Source organism: Pelophylax lessonae, assembly GCF_965119305.1.
Source record: "Pelophylax lessonae genome assembly, chromosome: 9".
NCBI classification, from domain to species: domain Eukaryota; kingdom Metazoa; phylum Chordata; class Amphibia; order Anura; family Ranidae; genus Pelophylax; species Pelophylax lessonae.
Genome location: NC_138776.1, coordinates 254,776,271 through 254,802,372, shown reverse-complemented (window position 1 = coordinate 254,802,372; position 26,102 = coordinate 254,776,271). Strand labels below are relative to the sequence as shown.

At 46.0% G+C, this 26,102-nt stretch overlaps 3 protein-coding genes across 4 annotated transcripts in view; 2 read left to right on the top strand and 1 right to left on the bottom strand.

The window, feature by feature from the left end:
- Nucleotides 1–26,102, top strand: part of LOC309564377 (uncharacterized protein) — a 166,714-nt gene that overhangs the window by 47,322 nt on the left and 93,290 nt on the right. The gene's annotated exons all lie outside the window — the stretch shown is intronic.
- The window catches only part of LOC309563396 (uncharacterized protein), a 55,971-nt gene that overhangs the window by 27,545 nt on the left and 2,324 nt on the right, over nucleotides 1–26,102 (top strand). The window contains exons 7-9 of the mRNA XM_082267790.1: nucleotides 2,429–2,607; nucleotides 24,002–24,178; nucleotides 24,265–24,388. Coding sequence (XP_082123916.1) covers nucleotides 2,429–2,607; nucleotides 24,002–24,178; nucleotides 24,265–24,388 — 480 coding nt within the window. The remainder of the gene's footprint in view (nucleotides 1–2,428; nucleotides 2,608–24,001; nucleotides 24,179–24,264; nucleotides 24,389–26,102) is intronic.
- On the bottom strand, nucleotides 1,763–15,577 carry LOC309562653 (uncharacterized protein). Of its 2 annotated transcripts, none has more exons than XM_082266926.1 (7): nucleotides 15,460–15,577; nucleotides 9,592–9,712; nucleotides 8,823–9,014; nucleotides 8,610–8,736; nucleotides 8,092–8,291; nucleotides 6,159–6,264; nucleotides 1,763–3,227 (listed from the first exon to the last, which is right to left on the bottom strand). In XM_082266926.1, exons 1-7 carry the CDS (start codon nucleotides 15,486–15,488, stop codon nucleotides 2,098–2,100), a joined length of 1,905 nt encoding a protein of 634 aa, XP_082123052.1. In that variant the 5' UTR covers nucleotides 15,489–15,577; the 3' UTR covers nucleotides 1,763–2,097. The 2 variants fall into 2 exon arrangements, with proteins under 2 accessions (XP_082123052.1, XP_082123053.1); XM_082266927.1 differs by having other exon boundaries at nucleotides 8,092–8,189.

Genomic DNA, 26,102 nt, shown 5'->3' with positions numbered 1-26,102 from the left:
GTATGTCATACACACCTCAACTCTGCAGTCTGTACATAGCGCACCCTTGAACTCTACAATCTATATGTAGCGCACTCGTGAACTCTACACTCTGCACCCGCATACTTCTTATCTCTGCACTATGTACATAGCGCACCCATAAACCTTGCACTCTGTATGTCATACACTCCTCAACTCTGCAGTCTGTACATAGCGCACCCCTGAACTCTGCAATTTGTATGTAGCACACTCGTGAACTGTAGCGTACCCCTAAGTATCTAAGTAGAAGCTGATGCGGCCCACAATGAAATTGAGTTTGACACCCCTGGTCTATAAATACATGGATGAGCGCATTTGGGGTGGAGGAACTTGACTGGCCTCAACCAGATAGAACACCTTGAATTAGAGCAGAGACAGCGAGCCAGGCTTTCTAGTCCAATATCAGTTGGACAGCCTTCCCATAAGAGTTGAAGCTGCTATAGCTGCAAAGGGTGGGCCAACTCAACTCCATATTGAACCCTACGAGCTAAGACTTGGATGCCATTAAAGTTAATGTGGTTGTGTAAAAGGCAGGTTTCCCAATACTTTTGGTAATATAGTATACATGAGCAGGGGGACAAGGGGGCCTCTGGATGGGTGTCAAACTACCAGATTTACACTGGTCACATGAGTAATTTTTTTTTTTTAATCAAAACAATTTTATTTGGTTTTTGCCAACAACAATCAAACAAGTAAAGCTGGCCATGATTGGGTAGAGTTTCGAACAGAAATTCTTGGGAAAAAAAAGGTTGCAAAAAACTGTTCATTTTTCAGACTGTTAGTGTGTCAAATCGATGTGACGAGAAAATATGAACGAGTAGAATGGAAAATTTTTCTTGAGCGAAGAAATTTCTAACACTGTATGAATATAAATAGATAAAAAGTCTATTCATTCCAAAACCAAATGTTGAAAGCAAACGAAAGCAATTGTTTTGAGAATGTTCTGAGAATTTTCATACAAATTTTCTTAAGACTTTTCCTAGGAATTTAAGTTCGAAATTCTATCCATCCGTGGCCGGCTTTAGTCTTCCAGAGTAAGAAATTCACTAAATAAATGAGAAAAAAAAAAAAACAAAACAAGAAAATAAAACAATCCAATAAAAGTCTTTCAATAAAAAAACGAAATACTAGTCAAGTGGTTTGGTGCACATTTTTGCATAATTTTCAACAGCCTGGTAGAAATTTTTAGAAATCTTCGGGCATTCAAGAAGAATAAAACAGTCAGATTTGTTCCTTGCACCTGCTGAATCATGATCCCAGAATATTCCTGGCATGTGTCAGCTAAAGGTACCATTTCAGGCCCACGTGAGTTCTCCAGGGTGAGGCCAGACCCAGATCGTGCATAGCAGCAGAACACGAGGATGTGGGGACGGTTTTTCTATAATGGTTGGTCTTACAGATGTAAAAGACAATACAATCCATTCTGAAAAATGTTCTCCTCAGGGGCGTGTGTGGTCTTTCAGATGTAGAAGACAACAAAATCAGTTCTAAGAAACGTTCTCCTCAGGGGCGTGTGTGATCTTTCAGATGTAGAAGACAATACAATCCCTTTTGAAAAACATTTTCCTCAAGGGCGTGTGTGATCTTTCTGATGTAGAAGACAATACAATCTGTTCTGAGAATCGTTCTGCTCAGGGGGTTGTGTGGTCTTCCAGATGTAGAAGACAACAAAATCCGTTCTAAAAAATTTTCTCCTCAGGGGCGTGTGTGGTCTTTCAGATGTAGAAGACAATACAATCTGTTCTGAGAAACGTTCTGCACAGGGACGTGTGTGGTCTTTTAGATGTAGAAGACAATACAATCCATTCTGAGGAACGTTCTCCTCAGGGGCGTGTGTGATCTTTTAGATGTAGAAGACAATACAATCCATTCTGAGGAACGTTCTCCTCAGGGGCGTGTGGGATCTTTCAGATGTAGAAGACAATACAATCTGTTCTGAGAAACGTTCTGCACAGGGACGTGTGTGGTCTTTTAGATGTAGAAGACAATACAATCCATTCTGAGGAACGTTCTCCTCAGGGGCGTGTGTGATCTTTTAGATGTAGAAGACAATACAATCCGTTTTGAGAAACGTTCTCCTCAGGGGCAGGGCTTCACAGCAATGACCCCACTGGCATGAAGCTCGAGGTGCTTCTGGAGGGTGGACTTCCGTGCAAAATGTTTGCCGCACTGCAAGCAAGAGAATGGCTTCTGACCGGTGTGGATGGTCTGATGGTTGTCCAGTGTCGACTTCTGGGCAAAGCACCTCCCGCACTCTGAGCAGCAGTATGGTTTTTCCCCAGTGTGAGTTCTCATGTGTTTTATGAACTGCGACTTTAGCGTAAAGCACCTGCCGCACTCCGTACAGGGCAGTATGTTCTCGCCGGTGTGAAGCCGCTGGTGGTTGACGAGGTGTGACTTCTGGGTGTAGGCCTTTCCGCATTCAGCACACGAGAACGGCTTTTCTCTGGAGTGACGGCGCTGGTGTTTATCCAGGTCGGCGCTGTGGGCGAAGAACTTCTCGCACTCTACGCATGGGAACACCTTCTTGCCAAGATGCTTATTTTGATGGTCACCAAAAGCCGGTTTCTGGCCAAGCTGATCGCCAACGTGTGATCTCTGTTGTTCGACCATCTTCACCAAGCTGGAAAAGCATGGATATAGCGCGTCCTCGTGTGTCCCTGCCCGTTGTGCCATCGCACTAAAAGAAGATTCATCAGGATTTGACAGTACCGGTGGTCTATATCCAATGAGAAGGCTAGGAATGATATTTGGAGAGGTGGTCTGCGAGTTGTCAGAAGATGTTTCCTGGGGTTTGGAGGGATCTGATGGTCTATATGGAAGGAGAAGACCTGGTTTGATATTTGAGACAGTATCTGAATTACTAAGCAAAGATCCCTCAGGATTAGAGGGATCCTTAGCTTTATCTACACCATCAAGTCCTGGATAGATATTTGAGGTAACGACGTGTGATCTATTGGTATAAAATTCCTCTGAGTGAGAGGGAGCCGGTGATCCCGCCACACCGTGAAGTCCCTGATTTACGTTTTGGGAAGGAGAATAAGAATAAGTAGGGGAAAACTCTTCAGGATTGGGGGGATTGGGTGATCTGTCCACTTCTTGAAAGGTTTGATGGCCTGGAAGGGAATCTCGTGAGTTCTCCTCATCTGTGTCCCAGGCTGGAGGTAAAGCAGGACATCCGATTGACGATCTTTTGCTGTTGCCTTCATCTGATGGGTAAAAAAACACAAAGATGTTTAATATTCGGGCTCATGACCATAGTGACACCTTACTGCTCTGGAGGCGTGGTCAGGGATTTTGTTTTTTTTTAATACTGTTATTGCGTATAACAATGATCACTGTTATAAGAAATAGTTTTAACTGTCATGAATGTCTTACTATTGTGATGCTGTGATTGGCTACAGCTAATCACATGGTACAGAGTGCTGTGATTGGCCTAGGTAATATGGGATGGCTGTGGGCCAATCGCAGCACCACAATAGTAAGCAAGCTGTAATCAATGGCTTCCATTCACGGCAGGTTTACTTATGTGATCACGCGATCGCGCGGCCCCGCGGCCCAGGGTGAGTATAAGGTGTGATATCAGGTGAGTGCGGTGTTGTGTACACTGCGGAAACGGGTCCAGAGGATTGGAATGGAATAGCTTTCTGCACAGGGGTGCAGTCATGCTGGAACAGAAGAGGACCTTGGAAGGTTGCAAGTGCATAATTGTCTATAATGTCTTTGTATGCTGTAGACATGCGCGGAACGAAAAAAAATTGTTTTGTTTCGGATCGATTCGTCAAGTTACTCATTTTGTCTCGTTGCATTCGTTAGTTTAGTTTATTTTGTTTATTTGTTTTTGACCGGATTCAAATTTTTCCAGTTCTAAAATCGAATTTGAATCGAAAATATTGAATTGATCTGAATTCATTGGGAAGAAAAGATGGTTCTATTCTATTTGAAATTCGAGATTCGGAAGACAGCTATATTCTTTTTATTCCATGCTATTTATTTATATTCTTTTATTTTCTCTTCTATTTTTTTTATTCTATTATTTTCTATTCCTTTATTTTCTATTCTATTATTTTATACTCTATACTTTTCTATTCTGTTTTATGCTATTATTTTCAAAATTTAAATTTCAGAAGACAGCTATATTCTTTCTTTTTTATTCTATTCTAATCTAGTCTATTCTTTTATTTTCTACTCTATTCTTTTCTATCCTATTCTTTTTTCATATTCTATGCGTTATAGTAGAATAGAAAATAAAATAATATAATATGTTTTACTCTGTTATTTTCTATTCTTTTTGAAATTCAAAAGACAGCTATATTTTATTTTATTCTATCTTTTTATTTTCTATTCTTTTATTTTATATTCTATTATTTTATACTCTAATCTATTCTATTCTGTTTTACTCTATACTTTTCTATTCTGTTTTATGCTATTATTTTCAAAATTAAAATTTCAGAAGACGGCTATATTCTTTCTTTTTTATTCTATTCTAATCTAGTCTATTCTTTTATTTTCTACTCTATTCTTTTCTATCCTATTCTTTTTTTCATATTCTATGCTTTTCTATCTTATTCTTTACAGTTCCTTTATTTTATATTATATTATTTTATTTTCTATTCTACTATGTTTTACTCTATTATTTTCTATTCTTTTTGAAATTCAAAAGACAGCTATTTTTTATTTTATTCTATCTTTTTATTTTCTATTCTTTTATTTTGTATTCTATTCTTTTTTATTCTATTATTGTCTATTCTTTTATTTTATATTCTATTCTTTTATTTTCTAATCTATTCTATTCTGTTTTACTCTATACTTTTCTGTTCTCTTTTATTCTATAATTTTCTAAATACAAATTTCAGAAGACGGCTATATTCTTTTTTTTTACTCTATTCTATTATTTTATTTTCTACTCTATTATTTTCTGTTCATTTCTAGTCTTTTATTTTATATTCTATCCTATTTTTTCTGTTCCTTTATTTTATATTGTAGTCTTTTATTTTTTACTCTATTCTTTTTTATCCTATTCTTTTTTCATATTCTATGCTTTTCTATCCTATTCTTTACAGTTCCTTTATTTTATATTATATTATTTTATTTTCTATTCTACTATGTTTTACTCTATTATTTTCTATTCTTTTTGAAATTCAAAAGACAGCTATATTTTATTTTATTCTATCTTTTTATTTTCTATTCTTTTATTTTATATTCTATTCTTTTTATTCTATTATTGTCTATTCTTTTATTTTATATTCTATTCTTTTATTTTCTAATCTATTCTTTTCTGTTTTACTCTATACTTTTCTGTTCTATTTTATTCTATAATTTTCTAAATACAAATTTCAGAAGACGGCTATATTCTTTTTTTTATTCTATTCTATTATTTTATTTTCTACTCTATTCTTTTCTGTTCCTTTCTAGTCTTTTATTTTATATTCTATTCTATCCTATTTTTTCTGTTCCTTTATTTTATATTGTAGTCTTTTATTTTATATTCTGTTCTGTTTTATTCTATCCGTATTGGGGCGCTTGCCTTTACACGCTCATGAACTTTAATGGCATCCCAGTCTTAGTCTGTAGGGTTCAATATTGAGTTCGACCACACTTTGTGTCGGTCTATCATGTAAAATCCCAGTGAAATACATTTACGTTTTTGGTTGTAACATGACAAAATGTGGAAAATTTCAAGGGGTATGAATACTTTTTCATGGCACTGTATGTCTAGTATGCTACAGCATTAACAGAAGCCTTCCCTGGAAACATCTGAACGTAATACTTTGATGGATGTCTTTACTATCAACTTAAATGCCACCACTGGTCAGGAAAATGGTTCGGGAACTAATTTTGAAAGAACATCTCTAAACCTCAATGAGTCTAGATGTAACAAAGAGAGACTGCAGACAACGCTAGGCCAAATGAGTGGTCAGCAGTGTGGACTTGGCTACAGGACTGTCTACAGAAAAAAAGCATCCTCGGAAAACTAATAGTCGGTCAAAGGTTTTACAAATAGGGTAGGCCTATGGGTTGCCAGGCTCGTGGATTGGAATGTTCTGCAAACAAGTGAACAGCTCATAGGAGCAGAAAAACAGGAAGGAAAAGAACAACAACCAAAAGAATGTTCTCTGTATTCAGTTTTTATCACTCACCCGAGTCAATCTCCGCATGAACTTCCTCCTCCTTGTACGGCTGACCATCCATCACATACGTCTCTTCATCTTCCTCTTTAATTTCAACTTTAATCTGCTCTAGGTTCTAAATAAAATTAGAAGAGCAATTAGGTAATTGAGACAGAGCATAAACCAAAGAAAAAGGTGTGCCCAACTTATCTACATATCATACCAACCAAACGTCTCTACAAACCATACCAACCAAGCGTCTCTACAAACCATACCATACAAACGTCTCTACAAACCATACCAACCAAATGTCTCTACAAACCATACCAACCAAGCGTCTCTACAAACCATACCAACCAAGCGTCTCTACAAACCATACCAAACAATCATCTCTACAAACCATACCAACCAAACGTCTCTACAAACCATACCAACCAAAGGTCTCTACAAACCATACCAACCAAAGGTCTCTACAAACCATACCAAACAAGCATCTCTACAAACCATACCAACCAAAGGTCTCTACAAACCATACCAACCAAGCGTCTCTACAAACCATACCAACCAAAGGTCTCTACAAACCATACCAAACAAGCATCTCTACAAACCATAGCAAACAAGCGTCTCTATAAACCATACCAACCAAACGTCTCTACAAACCATACCAACCAAACGTCTCTACAGACCATACCAACCAAACGTCTCTACAGACCATACCAACCAAACGTCTCTACAGACCATACCAACCAAACGTCTCTACAAACCATACCAAACAAACCTCTCTACAAACCATACCAACCAAACGTCTTTACAAACCATACCAAACAACCGTTTCTACAAACCATACCAACCAAATGCCTCTATAAGCCATACCAAACAAACCTCTCTACAAACCATACCAAACAACCGTTTCTACAAACCATACCAACCAAATGCCTCTATAAGCCATACCAAACAAACCTCTCTACAAACCATACCAACCAAATGTCTCTACAAACCATACCAACCAAACGTCTCTACAAACCATACCAACCAAATGTCTCTACAAACCATACCATCCAAACGTCTCTACAAACCATACCAATCAAAGGCCTTTACAAACCATAGCAAACAAGCGTCTCTACAAACCATACCAACCAAACATCTCTACAAACCATACCAAACAAACGTCTCTACAAACCATACCAACCAAATGTCTCTACAAACCATACCAACCAAACATCTTCACAAACCATAACAACCAAACGTCTCTACAAACCATACCAAACAAGCGTCTCTACAAACCATACCAACCAAACGTCTCTACAAACCATACCAAACAAACATCTTCACAAACCATACCAACCAAACATCTCTACAAACCATACCAAACAAGCGTTTCTACAAACCATACCAAACAAACATCTTCACAAACCATACCAACCAAACATCTCTACAAACCATACCAAACAAACGTCTCTACAAACCATACCAAACAAGCGTTTCTACAAACCATACCAAACAAACGTCTCTACAAACCATACCAACCAAATGTCTCTACAACCCATACCAAACAAATATCTCTACAACCCATACCAAACAAACGTCTCTACAACCCATACCAAACAAACGTCTCTACAACCCATACCAAACACCCGTTTCTACAAACCATACCAAACAAATGTCTCTACAAACCATACCAACCAAATGTCTCTACAACCCATACCAAACAAATATCTCTACAACCCATACCAAACAAACGTCTCTACAACCCATACCAAACAAACGTCTCTACAACCCATACCAAACACCCGTTTCTACAAACCATACCAAACAAATGTCTCTACAAACCATACCAAACAAACGTCTCTATAAACCATACCAACCAAACGTCTCTACAACCCATACCAACCAAACGTCTCTACAAACCATACCAACCAAACGTCTCTACAAACCCTTTGGAGGGGTCCTCAGTTCCACCTACCTGATCATGGTGAAGGATCTCCTGATCTTCCTGTGTGGAGTCCCGGGAATACAGAGGATGGGGACATCTCTCTGGTGGGTTCCCATTACTGGATCCATCTACCTGATGATGGTGAGGGATGGTGTGATATTCCTGTGTGGAGTCCCGGGAATACAGAGGACGGGGACATCTCTCTGGTGGGTTCCCATTACTGGATCCATCTGTAGGAAACACACACACTGACTGAATACATTGTTTCTATGTGTTTATCAGATGATGGGGGATCTAGGTGGAGTCTCCGTACTGCTCTTTCCTTTACAATAAAGTCTCCTCTTACCCGGTAAAGTGAGGAGCGGCCGATTCTTCATTAAAACAATCTTGTAGAGATCCTTGTGTCCTTCTATATACTCCCACTCCTCCATGAAGAAATAGACAGTGACATCCTGACACCTTATAGGAACCTGACTTACTATGTTCTAATATCGGAGCATTTGTGTATCTAGGTGGATCCTCAAAAAGAAATGAAAGTCTCCTCTTACCCGGTAAATCGAGGGGTGGCTGATCCTCTATCACAATGTCCTTGTAGAAATCCTTGTGTCCTTCTAAATATTTGTTGTCCTTGGAGATGGAGATACTCTCCGTGACATCCTGACATCTTATAGGAACCTGACACACACAATGATACAGTCACCATCCAGACACATCCCTTGTCTGTTACTGGATAATGTCCCAGAATTCCCGGCACCGCTTACCTCTCCTGTCAGCAGCTCCATGAGCTTGTTGGTGATTTCTTGAACCTTCTGCGTGTTTTTTCTCTCAAGAACTGGGGAGTGAGGTGGAGGAACTGCAATGGAGTTCTGGCTTCGACCCCATCGTTCTGACATAGCTGGATACATCCCTTGTAAAAGACCTTCAATACACGTTATCTTCACCGCAGCATATTTCTATAGAATGGGAAGAGCAGAATACAAGGAGTGATGTCATGTGACCTCCCAGAATCCTCCTCACCTCTCCGGTCAGGTCTGTGTTTTATTAATAGAGATAAGAGTGATGTCATGTGACCTTCCAGAATCCCCCTCACCTCTCCGGTCAGCTCTGTGTTTTATTAATAGAGATAAAAGAGTTATGTCATGTGACCTCCCAGAATCCTCCTCACCTCTCCGGTCAGCTCTGTGTTTTATTAATAGAGATAAGAGTGATGTCATGTGACCTCCCAGAATCCCCCTCACCTCTCCGGTCAGCTCTGTGTTTTATTAATAGAGATAAGAGTGATGTCATGTGACCTCCCAGAATCCTCCTCTCCTCTCCGGTCAGGTCTGTGTTTTATTAATAGAGATAAGAGTGATGTCATGTGACCTCCCAGAATCCTCCTCACCTCTCCGGTCAGCTCTGTGTTTTATTAATAGAGATAAGAGTGATGTCATGTGACCTCCCAGAATCCTCCTTACCTCTCCGGTCAGGTCTGTGTTTAATTAATAGAGATAAGAGTGATGTCATGTGACCTCCCAGAATCCTCCTCACCTCTCCGGTCAGCAGGTAGACGATCTCCAAGGTCAGGTTTAATATCCTCTCTGTCATCTGACTCTTCTCGTCCTTCTTCATCGATAGATATGTGGTTGTATCGGGTTCAGCAGACATTGTCCTGTAGATCGTACAGAGATTCGGTTAATTATTGGATTTCTCTGCACACTCCACCTTTAATGGTATTAGCAGTCCAGGAATGCTGTGCTCCCCATACTAATCTAGTCAGCTTCTTTCAGTGGCCCTCACTGATACCTCACATTTACAGATAGAAAGCAACTTTGGGGTCACCCAACACCTGAAAGTTTACAGCCCATGCACACGGGTGTAGAAATCTAGCGGCAAGATCCTAACAAAATAAGTAAGTAAACCACCACCGGTGGTTACTTCCTGGTTGATGTTTGGCAGGGATCAGTTGAGATAGGGTGCCCTGTGCAGATTGGCCCCCCCTCTTTTTCAGCGCTCCTCGTGAGCGTTTTGCGTGTGGCGCACCGCTGCGATAAAATATTGCAATTACATCTTTGGCAAACCTGCACCTTGTTGCTAGAAGTGCCTTTATAAAAAAACGTTTGGTCGGTTCTCCCACTTCATGAGACTGACTACATGCCTTAGACCACATATGTCAAACACAAAACCCACGGGCTGAATCCAGCCCTCCAGGCCTTGTCATGTGGCCCTCAGACCCAGTTTTGCAGCCGGAATGTGGCGGAACTCCTTTCTGCCACAACCAGCTCTCACCCTCCACTCCCAATCTCTGCAAGGTGAGGCAAAGCCGCCTACACCAGGAGGTACTAGAGCCAGGCAATATAGGAGAGAGAGATGCAGGAAAGCTTCAGGTAAGAGATTGGGGGTTGCACACTGTGCATAGCGCACCCCTAAACCCTGCACTCTGTACCCAGCACGCCCTTGAACTATGTACATAAGACAGTCCTGAACCCTGTACTCTATGCATAGCACAATCCTGAACCCTGCACTCTATACACAGCACACTTCACGTAGCATAATCCTGAGCTCTGCATGTAATGCACTCCTGAACCCTGCAGTCTGTACATAGCATAATCCTGAGCTCTGCATGTAATGCACTCCTGAACCCTGGGCTCTGTACATAGCATAATCCTGAGCTCTGCCTTCTGCACGTAACGCACTCCTGAACCCTGCACTCTTTACGTAGCATAATCCTGAGCTCTGTATGCAATTCACTCCTGAACCCTGCACTCTTTACGTAACATAATCCTGAGCTCTGTATGTAATGCCTTCCTGAACTCTTTACGTAGTATAATCTGAGCTCTGCATGTAATGCACTCCTGAACCCTGCACTCTGTACAGAGCATAATCCTGAGCTCTGCCTTCTGCACGTAACGCACTCCTGAACTCTGAACTCTTTACGTAGCATAATTCTGAGCTCTGTATGTAATGCCTTCCTGAACCCTGCACTCTGTACAGAGCATAATCCTGAGCTCTGCCTTCTGCACGTAACACACTCCTGAACCCTGAACTCTTTACGTAGCATAATTCTGAGCTCTGTATGTAATGCACTCCTGAACCCTGCACTTTTTACGTAGCATAATCCTGATCTCTGTATGTAATGCACTCCTGAACTCTTTACAAAGCATAATCCTGAGTTCTGTATGTAATGCACTTCTGAACCCTGCACTCTTTACGTAGCATAATCCTGAGCTCTGTATGTAATGCACTCCTGAACCCTGCACTCTTTAGGTAGCATAATCCTGAGCTCTGTATGTAATTTACTCCTGAACCTTGCACTCTTTACAAAGCATAATCCTGAGTTCTGTATGTAATGCACTTCTGAACCCTGCACTCTTTACGTAGCATAATCCTGAGCTCTGTATGTAATGCACTCCTGAACCCTGCACTCTTTAGGTAGCATAATCCTGAGCTCTGTATGTAATTTACTCCTGAACCTTGCACTCTTTACATAGCATAATCCTGAGCCCTGCGCTCTGCCTTCTGCACTTAATGCACTCCTGAACCCTGCACTCTTTATGTAGCATAATCCTAAACGCTGTATGTAATGCACTCCTGAACCCTGCACTCTTTACGTAGCATAATCCTGAGCTCTGTATGTAATGCACTCCTGAACCCTACACTCTGTACATAGCATGATCCTGAGCTCTGCCTTCTGCACGTAACGCACTACTGAACCCTGCCCTCTTTACGTAGCATAATCCGGAGCTCTGTATGTAATTATCTCCTGAACTCTTTATGTTGCATAATCCTGAGCTCTGCATGTAATGCACTCCTGAACCCTGCAGTCTGTACATAGCATAATCCTGAGCTCTGCGCTCTGCTTTCTGCACATAACGCACTCCTGAACCCTGAACTCTTTAGGTAGCATAATCCTGAGCTCTGTATATAATTCACTCCTGAACCCTGAACTCTTTACGTAGCATAATTCTGAGCTCTGTATGTAATGCCTTCCTGAACCCTGCACTCTGTACAGAGCATAATCCTGAGCTCTGCCTTCTGCACGTAACACACTCCTGAACCCTGAACTCTTTACGTAGCATAATTCTGAGCTCTGTATGTAATGCACTCCTGAACCCTGCACTTTTTACGTAGCATAATCCTGATCTCTGTATGTAATGCACTCCTGAACTCTTTACAAAGCATAATCCTGAGTTCTGTATGTAATGCACTTCTGAACCCTGCACTCTTTACGTAGCATAATCCTGAGCTCTGTATGTAATGCGCTCCTGAACCCTGCACTCTTTAGGTAGCATAATCCTGAGCTCTGTATGTAATTTACTCCTGAACCTTGCACTCTTTACATAGCATAATCCTGAGCCCTGCGCTCTGCCTTCTGCACTTAATGCACTCCTGAACCCTGCACTCTTTATGTAGCATAATCCTAAACGCTGTATGTAATGCACTCCTGAACCCTGCACTCTTTACGTAGCATAATCCTGAGCTCTGTATGTAATGCACTCCTGAACCCTACACTCTGTACATAGCATGATCCTGAGCTCTGCCTTCTGCACGTAACGCACTACTGAACCCTGCCCTCTTTACGTAGCATAATCCGGAGCTCTGTATGTAATTATCTCCTGAACTCTTTATGTTGCATAATCCTGAGCTCTGCATGTAATGCACTCCTGAACCCTGCAGTCTGTACATAGCATAATCCTGAGCTCTGCGCTCTGCTTTCTGCACATAACGCACTCCTGAACCCTGAACTCTTTAGGTAGCATAATCCTGAGCTCTGTATATAATTCACTCCTGAACCCTGAACTCTTTAGGTAGCATAATCCTGAGCTCTGTATGTAATGCACTCCTGAACCCTGCTCTCTTTAGGTAGCATAATCCTGAGCTCTGCATATAATGCACTCCTGAACCCTGCTCTCTTTAGGTAGCATAATCCTGAGCTCTGCATATAATGCACTCCTGAACCCTGCACTCTGTGCATAGCATTATCCTGAGCAGTGGCGGCTGGTGAAGATGGTGGGGCGCAAGACCACACCCTTACATTTTGACCCCTCCCGTTTCTCAGAAGCCACACCCCTTATAGACTCCACTCATTTTGTCCCCTGTATTTTGCTTGCGTGAACAAATTCTACCAATATATCACATATTAAGGGGTCCATCAGTACTAGTATATCCCATAATAGGGAGCAGGGGCCCTTTTATGGGATATACTGTGAGAGACACCCTATTATGGGATACACTGACTGAGAGTGGCACAAACCCCACAGTACAAACCCCTCAAGCACAAACCCCCTAGCACAAACCCCGCACAAACCCCTCAAGTACAAACCCCCTAGCACAAACCCCATAGTACAGACCCCCTAGCACAAACCCCACAGTACAGGCCCCCTAGCACAAACCCCTCAAGCACAAACCCCACAGTACAGGCCCCCTAGCACAAACCCCACAGTACAGACCCCCTAGCACTAATCCCACAGTACAGACCCCCTAGCACAAACCCCACAGTACAGGCCCCCTAGCACAAACCCCACAGTACAGACCCCCTAGCACAAACCCCACAGTACAGACCCCCTAGCACAAACCCCACCGTACAGGCCCCCTAGCACAAACCCCACAGTACAGGTCCCCTAGCACAAACCCCACAGTACAGGCCCCCTAGCACAAACCCCACAGTACAGGCCCCGTAGCACTAATTCCACAGTACAGACCCCCTAGCACAAACCCCACAGTCCAGGCCCCCTAGCACAAACCCCACAGTCCAGGCCCCCTAGCACAAACCCTACAGTACAGGCCCCCTTTCATTGCAGTGACCAGCGTACATGCCCCCTTTCAATGCAGTGACCAGCGTACATGCCCCCTTTCAATGCAGTGACCAGCGTACATGCCCCCTTTCAATGCAGTGACCAGCGTACATGCCCCCTTCAATGTAGCGACCAACATACATGCCCCTTTTCAATGCAGTGACCAGCGTACATGCCCCCTTCAATGTTGTGACCAACATACATGCCCCCTTCAATGTAGTGACCAACATTTATGCCCCCTTTCAATGCAGTGACCAGCGTACATGCCCCCTTTCAATGCAGTGACCAGCGTACTTGCCCCCTTCAATGCAGTGACTAGCGTACATGCCCCCTTCAATGCAGTGACTAGCGTACATGCCCCCTTCAATGTAGTGACCAACATACATGCCCCCTTCAATGTAGTGACCAACAAACATGCCCCCTTCAATGTAGTGACCAGCGTACATGCCCCCTTCAATGTAGTGACCAGCGTACATGCCCCCTTCAATGTAGTGACCAGCGTACATGCCCCCTTCAATGCAGTGACTAGCGTACATGCCCCTTTCAATGTAGTGACCAACATACATGCCCCCTTCAACATTGCGGCGGACAGATCGGACCCCTAACTGACATTTTTGACACTTTTAGGGGTACCAGTGACATTACTACAGTAATCAGTGCTAAAAATATGCACTGTTACTATGATAATGACCCTGGCAGGGAAGGGGTTAACACTGAGGGTGATCAAGGGGTTAAATGTGAGCCTAGGGGAGTGATTCTAACTGTGGGGGGGGGGGGGGGGGGGTGGCTTGTGAAATAACCATAGAGACCTGTGATCCTATATAGAAGGTGCTCTGTGATCATTGCAGGGAGAAGAACAGTCGGCTGTGTTTACAACAGCAGCCCGTCCTTCTCTCTCAGCAGGGAGCGATCGCGGGTGCCCAGCCGCAATCAGTGCCGCCGCTGCCGAGTGGGGTCAGGCAAGCGCTGCCTGAGGCGCGCAGGAGCCCCCAGGACCGATCCTGCGAGTCGACATAGCCCTGCGTCAGTTCGTGCAGCTGAGCCAGCCTGCTGCAGTAAATCTATGGTGGGCACTGGGCAGGCGGTCGGCAAGCGATTAATCAGAATAAAAATACCGCAAAATGCATGGAAACTGCAAGCAAAAACACGGGTTTAAAAACGCGCCGACCGCAGCCGCATAGGTGTGAACCTCGGGTAAATAGATTCTGCGCCATGCGGTGAAAACGAGAGCCGACCCCAATCCCCCAACCAAAGGGCAACCTTCAGCAAACAGACTCCGTCTACTTCATATAAAGTCATGCAAAAATAAACGTCTGCGAAGAGTTCAGTCGGAGAGCGTCGTGTCGCGTCGCAGCGCCTTGGTTTGCGTCGAGTTTCTCCGCGGCGGTGGAGAAGGGGCAGCGACTCCTCCGTCGGTTCAGCACCGACAGGGTTAAAAAGGACAGAAGAGCAACAGAATGGGACTGGCGTTGGGTAAATGGTTCCTCTGAGGTCAGAAGTCTATGCGGCGGGCGTGGAGAAGGAAGCAGGGCGAGGGGAAGGGGCAGCTGGCAGGAAGACGCTGAGCTCCCAGTAAACAGATAATAATAATAAATAGAATTTCAAAAAAAAAAAAAGTCATTACCTGCTGCCAGTTAGAGCAATGGTTTCCATTCACTTCCTGTTCCTCGACCTCTGACCTGGAACTTCCTGTCTAGGGGCTGCATCACTTCCTGTCTCTGCAACTGGCTACAAGAAAATGGCAGCTGTTGATTTTTTTTTTTTTCTTATCCTCATTACATTGAAAATACATATAAAAGGTAATAATTGTATACATGTAAGATTGATTTCACGTAAATAATGACCAGCAATGATGAATTTTTTTATTTTATCTTATTTCTTACATATATTTTTGTTTCGTGTTCTAAGTCGGTGTTTCTCAGCCTTAACAATTCTGCACCCCATTCTAAACTGTAAAAAAAAAAAAACCCTAAAATAATAGTTTTACATAAGGCAGCCAACATCCATACACATGGGCCATCCAACATTAGAAGTGATTTATTCCTCCACTATTGCAAACTGGTACGAACTAGTATTCTGGGGTTTCTCTGCTCCCTCAGTTTCTCTTCTTCTTTTTGCTAATGTGACCCCCAGTGCTGACGGGGAAGGGATGAGGAGGACAAAATAAGGATGCTGTGCAAGCACCCGTCATTCTCCCTATACCTCCTGCCAGTGGCTTGACCCGCACAGTGCCCAGGGTGGTCAGGGTGCCAGTGGCTTGACTTGCACAGTGCCCAGGGTGGTCGGGGTGCCAGTGGCTCGACCCGCACAGTGCCCAGGGTGGTCGGGGTGCCAGTGGCTTGACCCGCACAGTGCCCAGGGTGGTCGGGGTGCCAGTGGCTTGACCCGCACAGTGCCCAGGGTGGTCGGGGTGCCAGTGGCTTGACTCACACAGTGCCCAGGGTGGTCGGGGTGCCAGTGGCTTGACCCGCACAGTGCCCAGGGTGGTCAGGATGCCAGTGGATTGACCCACACAGTGCACAGGGTGGTCAGGGTGACAGTGGTTTGATCCGCACACGGCCCAGGGTTGTCGGGGTGCCAGTGGCTTGACCCACACAGTGCCCAGGGTGGTTTGAACTGCACATTGCCCAGGGTGGTCAGGGTGCCGGTGGCTTGACCCGCACAGTGCCCAGCGTTGTCGGGGTGCCAGTGGCTTGACTCACACAGTGCCCAGGGTGGTCAGGATGCCAGTGGCTTGACCTGCACAGTGCCCAGGGTTATGAAGGTGACAGTGACTTGACCCACACAGTGCCCAGGGTTGTCAGGGTGCCAGTGGCTTAACCCGCACAGTGCCCAGGGTGGTCGAGATGCCAGTGGCTTGACCTGTACAGTGCCCAGGGTGGTCAGGGTGCCGGTGGCTTGACCCACACAGTGCCTAGGGTGGTCAGGGTGCCAGTGGCTTGACCCACACAGTGCCCAGGGTGGTCAGGGTGCCAGTGGCTTGACCCGCACAGTGCCCAGGGTTGTCGAGGTGCCAGTGGCTTGACCCGCACAGTGCCCAGGGTTGTCGGGGTGCCAGTGGCTTGACTCGCACAGTGCCCAGGGTGGTCAGGATGCCAGTGGCTTGACCTGCACAGTGCCCAGGGTTATGAAGGTGACAGTGACTTGACCTGCACAGTGCCCAGGGTTATGAAGGTGACAGTGACTTGACCCACACAGTGCCCAGGGTTGTCAGGGTGCCAGTGGCTTAACCCGCACAGTGCCCAGGGTGGTCGAGATGCCAGTGGCTTGACCTGCACAGTGCCCAGGGTGTTCAGGGTGCCGGTGTCTTGACCCACATAGTGCCCAGGGTGGTTTGAACCGCACAGTGCCCAGGGTGGTCAGGGTGCCAGTGGCTTGACCCACACAGTGCCCAGGGTTGTCAGATTGCCTGTGGCTTGACCCGCACAGTGCCCAGGGTGGTCAGGGTGCCGGTGGCTTGACCCACACAGTGCCCAGGGTGCCAGTGGCATGACCAGCAGAGTGCCCAGAATTGTAATTATACAAAGTAAAAACCTGTGGCAATTTGTTGCCATTTTGCCAAGGCACCCCTGAAGAACACAGGAGGCACCCTGGTTGAAAAAGGCTGTTCTAAGTGACCATGTTTAGCACGGCAATCTCGGTGCATGTCCATCAATGGCTGCAAGAGAAAGGTTTCAGTAGGAGGCTTGTCCTGTAACAGGTTTTAGCTCAGCCGCCATTCAGTCGGGATGTTGACTGTCCTACCTGAGGTGCAGACAACGATGATTGCGCATGACACACTCTGCCAGCGTAGGATCCGTCAGTTAGGAGAGCTCATGGTCCTTTGAGCTTCGAGGGTTTATTGGTGAGTAGGGTTCAGGTAGAATTCAGGTGACGGAAAGTGACGTCTCTACAAACGTAGGATACCGGAGTCTTTGTAATAAAAGGAGTGTGGCCTAAAAATAGGAGGGAGTGGCAAGGAAGAGACTGGGGTCCTGAACCCATCCCATGTTGATGGTTGGTTGTAGCTTTGCCACCCTATTGTCTGTTTTTATTGAGAAAGCCTCATCTGATGACATTTCTGGTGACCAGACAAGATCCTACAAGAGGAGGAGAACCAAGACCAGACAAGATCCTACAAGAGGAGGAGAACCCAGACCAGACAAGATCCTACAAGAGGAGGAGAACCCAGACCAGACAAGATCCTACAAGAGGAGGAGAACCAAGACCAGACAAGATCCTACAAGAGGAGGAGAACCAAGACCAGACAAGATCCTACAAGAGGAGGAGAACCCAGACCAGACAAGATCCTACAAGAGGAGGAGAACCAAGACCAGACAAGATCCTACAAGAGGAGGAGAACCCAGACCAGACAAGATCCTACAAGAGGAGGAGAACCCAGACCAGACAAGATCCTACAAGAGGAGGAGAACCAAGACCAGACAAGATCCTACAAGAGGAGGAGAACCAAGACCAGACAAGATCCTACAAGAGGAGGAGAACCCAGACCAGACAAGATCCTACAAGAGGAGGAGAACCAAGACCAGACAAGATCCTACAAGAGGAGGAGAACCCAGACCAGACAAGATCCTACAAGAGGAGGAGAACCCAGACCAGACAAGATCCTACAAGAGGAGGAGAACCCAGACCAGACAAGATCCTACAAGAGGAGGAGATCCCAGACCAGACAGGATCCTACAAGAGGAGGAGAACCCAGACCAGACAAGATCCTACAAGAGGAGGAGAACCCAGACCAGACAAGATCCTACAAGAGGAGGAGAACCAAGACCAGAAAAGATCCTACAAGAGGAGTAGAACCCAGACCAGACAAGATCCTACAAGAGGAGGAGAACCCAGACCAGAGAAGATCCTACAAGAGGGGTAGAACCCAGACCAGACAAGATCCTACAAGAGGAGGAGAACCCAGACCAGACAAGATCCTACAAGAGGAGGAGAACCCAGACCAGACACGATCCTACAAGAGGAGGAGAACCCAGACCAGACAAGATCCTACAAGAGGAGGAGAACCCAGACCAGACAAGATCCTACAAGAGGAGGAGAACCCAGACCAGACAAGATCCTACAAGAGGAGGAGAACCCAGACCAGACAAGATCCTACAAGAGGAGGAGAACCAAGACCAGACAAGATCCTACAAGAGGAGGAGAACCAAGACCAGACAAGATCCTACAAGAGGAGGAGAACCCAGACCAGACAAGATCCTACAAGAGGAGGAGATCCCAGACCAGACAGGATCCTACAAGAGGAGGAGAACCCAGACCAGACAAGATCCTACAAGAGGAGGAGAACCCAGACCAGACAAAATCCTACAAGAGGAGGAGAACCAAGACCAGAAAAGATCCTACAAGAGGAGTAGAACCCAGACCAGACAAGATCCTACAAGAGGAGGAGAACCCAGACCAGAGAAGATCCTACAAGAGGGGTAGAACCCAGACCAGACAAGATCCTACAAGAGGAGGAGAACCCAGACCAGACAAGATCCTACAAGAGGAGGAGAACCCAGACCAGACAAGATCCTACAAGAGGAGGAGAACCCAGACCAGACAAGATCCTACAAGAGGAGGAGAACCAAGACCAGACAAGATCCTACAAGAGGAGGAGAACCAAGACCAGACAAGATCCTACAAGAGGAGGAGAACCCAGACCAGACAAGATCCTACAAGAGGAGGAGAACCAAGACCAGACAAGATCCTACAAGAGGAGGAGAACCCAGACCAGACAAGATCCTACAAGAGGAGGAGAACCCAGACCAGACAAGATCCTACAAGAGGAGGAGAACCCAGACCAGACAAGATCCTACAAGAGGAGGAGATCCCAGACCAGACAGGATCCTACAAGAGGAGGAGAACCCAGACCAGACAAGATCCTACAAGAGGAGGAGAACCCAGACCAGACAAGATCCTACAAGAGGAGGAGAACCAAGACCAGAAAAGATCCTACAAGAGGAGTAGAACCCAGACCAGACAAGATCCTACAAGAGGAGGAGAACCCAGACCAGAGAAGATCCTACAAGAGGGGTAGAACCCAGACCAGACAAGATCCTACAAGAGGAGGAGAACCCAGACCAGACAAGATCCTACAAGAGGAGGAGAACCCAGACCAGACACGATCCTACAAGAGGAGGAGAACCCAGACCAGACAAGATCCTACAAGAGGAGGAGAACCCAGACCAGACAAGATCCTACAAGAGGAGGAGAACCCAGACCAGACAAGATCCTACAAGAGGAGGAGAACCCAGACCAGACAAGATCCTACAAGAGGAGGAGAACCAAGACCAGACAAGATCCTACAAGAGGAGGAGAACCAAGACCAGACAAGATCCTACAAGAGGAGGAGAACCCAGACCAGACAAGATCCTACAAGAGGAGGAGATCCCAGACCAGACAGGATCCTACAAGAGGAGGAGAACCCAGACCAGACAAGATCCTACAAGAGGAGGAGAACCCAGACCAGACAAAATCCTACAAGAGGAGGAGAACCAAGACCAGAAAAGATCCTACAAGAGGAGTAGAACCCAGACCAGACAAGATCCTACAAGAGGAGGAGAACCCAGACCAGAGAAGATCCTACAAGAGGGGTAGAACCCAGACCAGACAAGATCCTACAAGAGGAGGAGAACCCAGACCAGACAAGATCCTACAAGAGGAGGAGAACCCAGACCAGACAAGATCCTACAAGAGGAGGAGAACCCAGACCAGACAAGATCCTACAAGAGGAGGAGAACCAAGACCAGACAAGATCCTACAAGAGGAGGAGAACCCAGACCAGACAAGATCCTACAAGAGGAGGAGAACCAAGACCAGACAAGATCCTACAAGAGGAGGAGAACCCAGACCAGACAAGATCCTACAAGAGGAGGAGAACCAAGACCAGACAAGATCCTACAAGAGGAGGAGAACCCAGACCAGACAAGATCCTACAAGAGGAGGAGAACCCAGACCAGACAAGATCCTACAAGAGGAGGAGAACCCAGACCAGACAAGATCCTACAAGAGGAGGAGAACCCAGACCAGACAAGATCCTACAAGAGGAGGAGAACCAAGACCAGACAAGATCCTACAAGAGGAGGAGAACCCAGACCAGACAAGATCCTACAAGAGGAGGAGAACCAAGACCAGACAAGATCCTACAAGAGGAGGAGAACCCAGACCAGACAAGATCCTACAAGAGGAGGAGAACCAAGACCAGACAAGATCCTACAAGAGGAGGAGAACCAAGACCAGACAAGATCCTACAAGAGGAGGAGAACCCAGACCAGACAAGATCCTACAAGAGGAGGAGAACCAAGACCAGACAAGATCCTACAAGAGGAGGAGAACCAAGACCAGACAAGATCCTACAAGAGGAGGAGAACCCAGACCAGACAAGATCCTACAAGAGGAGGAGAACCCAGACCAGACAAGATCCTACAAGAGGAGGAGAACCCAGACCAGACAAGATCCTACAAGAGGAGGAGAACCCAGACCAGACAAGATCCTACAAGAGGAGGAGAACCCAGACCAGAAAAGATCCTACAAGAGGAGTAGAACCCAGACCAGACAAGATCCTACAAGAGGAGGAGAACCCCTACTGTGCCCATTATGAGGGGTTCCCACCATCCCTGTGCTGAGTTCCCGGGTCTGTACACCTGCCGTGCCCATTATGAGGGTTCCCACCATCCCTGTGCTGAGTTCCCGGGTCTGTACACCTGCTGTGCCCATTATGAGGGGTTCCCACCATCCCTGTGCTGAGTTCCCGGGTCTGTACACCTGCTGTGCCCATTATGAGGGGTCCCCACCATCCCTGGTCTGTACTCTCGCTGTGCCCATTATGAGGGGTTCCCTCCATCCCTAGTCTGTACTCTCGCTGTGCCCATTATGGGGGGTTCCCACCATCACTGGTCTGTACTCTCACTGTGCCCATTATGAGGGGTTCCCACCATCCCCGGTCTGTACTTTCGCTGTGCCCATTATGAGGGGCTCCAACTGCACACTGACATCACCATAGACTTCCATTTATCATTCTGACTAGTTTCTAGCTCAGCAGAGCAAAGAGCCTATCATTTGCGTTCCATTAGCATTAAAGCTGTGCGTTCCAAAGGCCGGATGTCCCTCGCGATATCCTTCCCCAGTGCCCTGTCTATGTAGTTCCGCTTAGCCACTCTAGCCATCTCGCTGCTATCAGGCTCGCGCTGGCTGTCCATCTACGGAGGACGCAGCTGGAACGCACAACCCGGAAGCTGCCCTGAATGTACAGAAGAACTCAGGTGGAACGCACAACCCGGAAGTCTGCCTGTGCTGACAGGAAGCGTTGTTTTTTTTTTCCTCCTGTATTATTGGACGCCCTGTACATGCTACTTATGGTGAGAAGGGAGAATTGGTGTCATCCAGGTGGCAGTGTGTACCAGCTGGGGAGGGTTATTCCTTTAGGAGTTTATAAACACCATTAGGAACCCAATTGACATTAACAGACTGGAATATTCCTGGTGTATTGTGAGTAACAGATCTTCTATTTCATGATCTGCATATATATTATGTACGATACGCGTGTAAAATGTCAGAACCACTTTTTTACCATCCTGTCATAGTATTTTTTTTCATGTAGGGTGGAGCAGACGTGAGAGACCGCACCTAACACAACCGGAGACCTACCATAAGAACAGACCAGATCCTAGACCATGGAGAAGAGCCGCAGTCACATGACCGAGAGGATATTAAACCTCACCCTGGAGATCATCTACCTGCTGACCGGAGAGGTGAGGAGGATTCTGGGAGGTCACATGACATCACTCTTATCTCTATTAATAAAACACAGAGCTGACCGGAGAGGTGAGGAGGATTCTGGGAGGTCACATGACATCATTCTTATCTCTATTAATAAAACACAGAGCTGACCGGAGAGGAGGATTCTGGGAGGTCACATGACATCAATCTTATCTCTATTAATAAAACACAGACCGGTGTTCTATCAGATTTCCCTACCTACGTCATTTCCGGTTGAGATCAGCTGTGAATTTGTCATGCAGCAGCGTCACACGTCCTATTGGGCATGCGCAGAATAGGTAGGGAATTTTGATAACATCGTAAGGGGTCAGGCAAAAGTCCTAGTGCGCATGCGCACCAACGGGTCGGGCAGAGGGATCTCTTATAACAAACATCCATCCAATCTCCATGGCCCACACTGCGCTGACCCGACACTGCACCGACCCGACAATCCGATCTCCACCCCCCACACTGCGCCGACCCGACAATGAGACAGTGGGCGTGTGTGTGTTTGTAGAGAATAGGTTTGTCCCATTGTCGGCTCGGCGCAGTGCGTGCCATGGAGTTCGGATGGATGTTTGTTATAAGAGATGCTGCTGCCTGATCCGTTGGTGCGCATGCGCAGTAGCAATTTTTCCTCACGCCTTACGATGTTATCAAAATTCCCTACCTATTCCGCGCATGCGCAGTAGGACGTGTCATGTGGCTACAGCTGGTGCATGACGAACCCGCACCGGAAATTACGTAGGTAGGGAAATCTGATGGGGTATGGTTTTCTGACAGAACACCGGAGAGGTGAGGAGGATCCTGGGAGGTCACATGACATCACTCTTATCTCTATTATAAAACACAGACCTGACCCGGAGAGGTGAGGAGGATCCTGGGAGGTCACATGACATCACTCTTATCTCTATTATAAAACACAGACCTGACCGGAGAGGTGAGGAGGATTCTGGGAGGTCACATGACATCACTCTTATCTCTATTATAAAACACAGACCTGACCCGGAGAGGTGAGGAGGATTCTGGGAGGTCACATGACATCACTCTTATCTCTATTATAAAACACAGACCTGACCGGAGAGGTGAGGAGGATTCTGGGAGGTCACATGACATCGCTCTTATCTCTATTAATAAAACACAGAGCTGACCGGAGAGGTGAGGAGGATTCTGGGAGGTCACATGACATCACTCTTATCTCTATTAATAAAACACAGACCTGACCGGAGAGGTGAGGGGGATTCTGGGAGGTCACATGACATCACTCTTATCTCTATTATTATTATGAGCTCTAATAATGAAACACCAGATGGTTGAGCTACAACCAAAATGCGAATGTCTTCTTCAGAATTACGATTACTCTGTGTAAGTCTGGTCTTGGACTTTCTTCTGTAGGTGTATCACATAATATTTTTCTTAATTAACAGGACTGTTCAGTCATTACAAACTCCGGTGAGCGTTTGTTAGCCTGCAGCTATCCTCGGATATCCAGACCACCACGGAAATCCCGAGTTTCTCCAACCAGCAGGCTAAAATGTGAAGAGATTGATGAGGAGAAGATCCTAGAAGTCACCCAGAAGATCATTGAGCTGCTGACAGGAGAGGTGAGCGGTGCCGGGAATTCTGGGACATTATCCAGTAACAGACAAGGGATGTGTCTGGATGGTGACTGTATCATTGTGTGTGTCAGGTTCCTATAAGGTGTCAGGATGTCACTGTCTATTTCTCCATGGAGGAGTGGGAGTATTTAGAAGGACACAAGGATCTCTACAAGGACGTCATGATGGAGAACCGGCCGCCCCTCACATCACCGGGTAAGATAGGAATATTTCATAGATGGAATGTATTCATGATGAAGGGAGATAGTGAGTAAACCCCTGGAACATGCTGGCTCTATTATTCTATGGATGTTTCATTAACAGAAATCACTCTGTACTCTTACCATTGCTATGGTGCCCTTACTGCTTTCCTTATCTGTTTTCTGCTCAATACCCCTACTTATGCTTGGGGTATCCTGTTATATTTAGCTTAATAAATAAGACAGACACTGACAGTATTGGAGATCTAATGCCTCTTATGTATGTGCTCCAAAGTTCTCTTGTCAGGCCACCCAACCCAACCCATTGAAAAACGCCTTCCCCTCCCCGTGCTCCGCCACTTCTCCATTCACCTGACTGTTGAGTCTAATCCCGGTGTAACCTTCGTGCCGTAAGTGCCCTATAGCCAAGGTCAACCCCCTATAAGAAAGGTCAGGACATCGATGGCCTACATCTAGGAAATCGCTGTGTGTTTTAAAGTCTGGCTTTTAACAACGGTGTCCAACGGTGATGCTGGAAAACCATCCACCTTCTGCCTGGGTGCAACGTTACCTGACCCTGCACCCCCCCCCCCCCCCAACCTGGAGAGGATGAACATGACAGCTCCAGGGCTAACATTATTGGTGTGTTCTCATAAGTTCCGGTTCACACTAACACGGCACGACTTCGGGGGCGACCTGTGAAGTCGCGTGCACCGCGACTTGCACGGACTTCATATAATGAATGTCTATGCAAGTCGCTCCGATGTCGCCCCGAAGTAGTACAGGACCCTTTTTCTAAGTCGGAGCGACTTGAGTCGCTCCTATTAGAACGGGTCCCGTAGCACACAATGGACTGCGACTTGTCTGGCGGCCAAGTCGCCGGACAAGTCTCGGTAGTGTGAATGGGGTCTAAGGCGTTCTAGGCAACTCTTTCTATGGACTGTAGCAGGACCATTCTCTTTCTCTTACAGGCAGCAATGGTGATGGGGGAGAGCTGCTGCCAATCACGCAGTGAAGGGCTGGGAGGGGGCACGTCAGCAGCAATCTGGCTATAGACCAGGGGGGGTCTCCAAGCTTTCTAAACAAAGGGTTGGTTTACTGTCATTCCAACTATAGGGGGTCCAGACTGTGGTAATTGGGTGCAGAAATTGTCCTGGTGTCAGTGGGAGTAAACAATGCCTTTTTGGTATAAAGGGGGAGGAAAAGCATCCCATTGTTGGTGTCAGTGGGAGGAATACTGTCCCATCATTGGTATCAGTGGGAGGAATAGTGTCCTATTATTGGTATCAGTGGGAGGAATAGTGCCCCATCCTTGGTATTAGTGGGAGGAAAAATGCCCCTTCGTTGGTGTCAGTGGGAGGAATAGTGTGTCATCATTGGTGTCAGTGGGAGGAATAGTGTGTCATCATTGGTGTCAGTGGGAGGAATAGTGTGTCATCATTGGTGTCAGTGGGAGGAATAGTGTGTCATCATTGGTATCAGTGGGAGGAATAATGTCCCATCATTGGTATCAGTGGGAGGAATAGTGACCCATCATTGGTGTCAGTGGGAAGAATAGTGACCCATCATTGGTGTCAGTGGGAGGAATAGTCCCCCATCATTGGTGTCAGTGGGAGGAATAGTGCCCCATCATTGGTATCCGTGGGAGGAATAGTGTGTCATCATTGGTGTCAGTGGGAGGAATAGTGCCCCATCATTGGTGTCTATGGGAGGAATAGTGCCCCATCATT

Excerpts from the sequence above, each read along its gene's own strand:
- LOC309562653 (XM_082266926.1), bottom strand. The coding sequence starts at position 15,488 with ATGGAAACCATTGCTCTAACTGGCAGCAG. Across the intron at positions 8,737-8,822 it reads TGGAGCTGCTGACAGGAGAG|GTTCCTATAAGATGTCAGGA; the intron begins GTAAGCGGTGCC and ends TGTGTGTGTCAG. Across the intron at positions 8,292-8,609 it reads GCCACCCCTCGATTTACCGG|ATGGATCCAGTAATGGGAAC; the intron begins GTAAGAGGAGAC and ends TGTTTCCTACAG.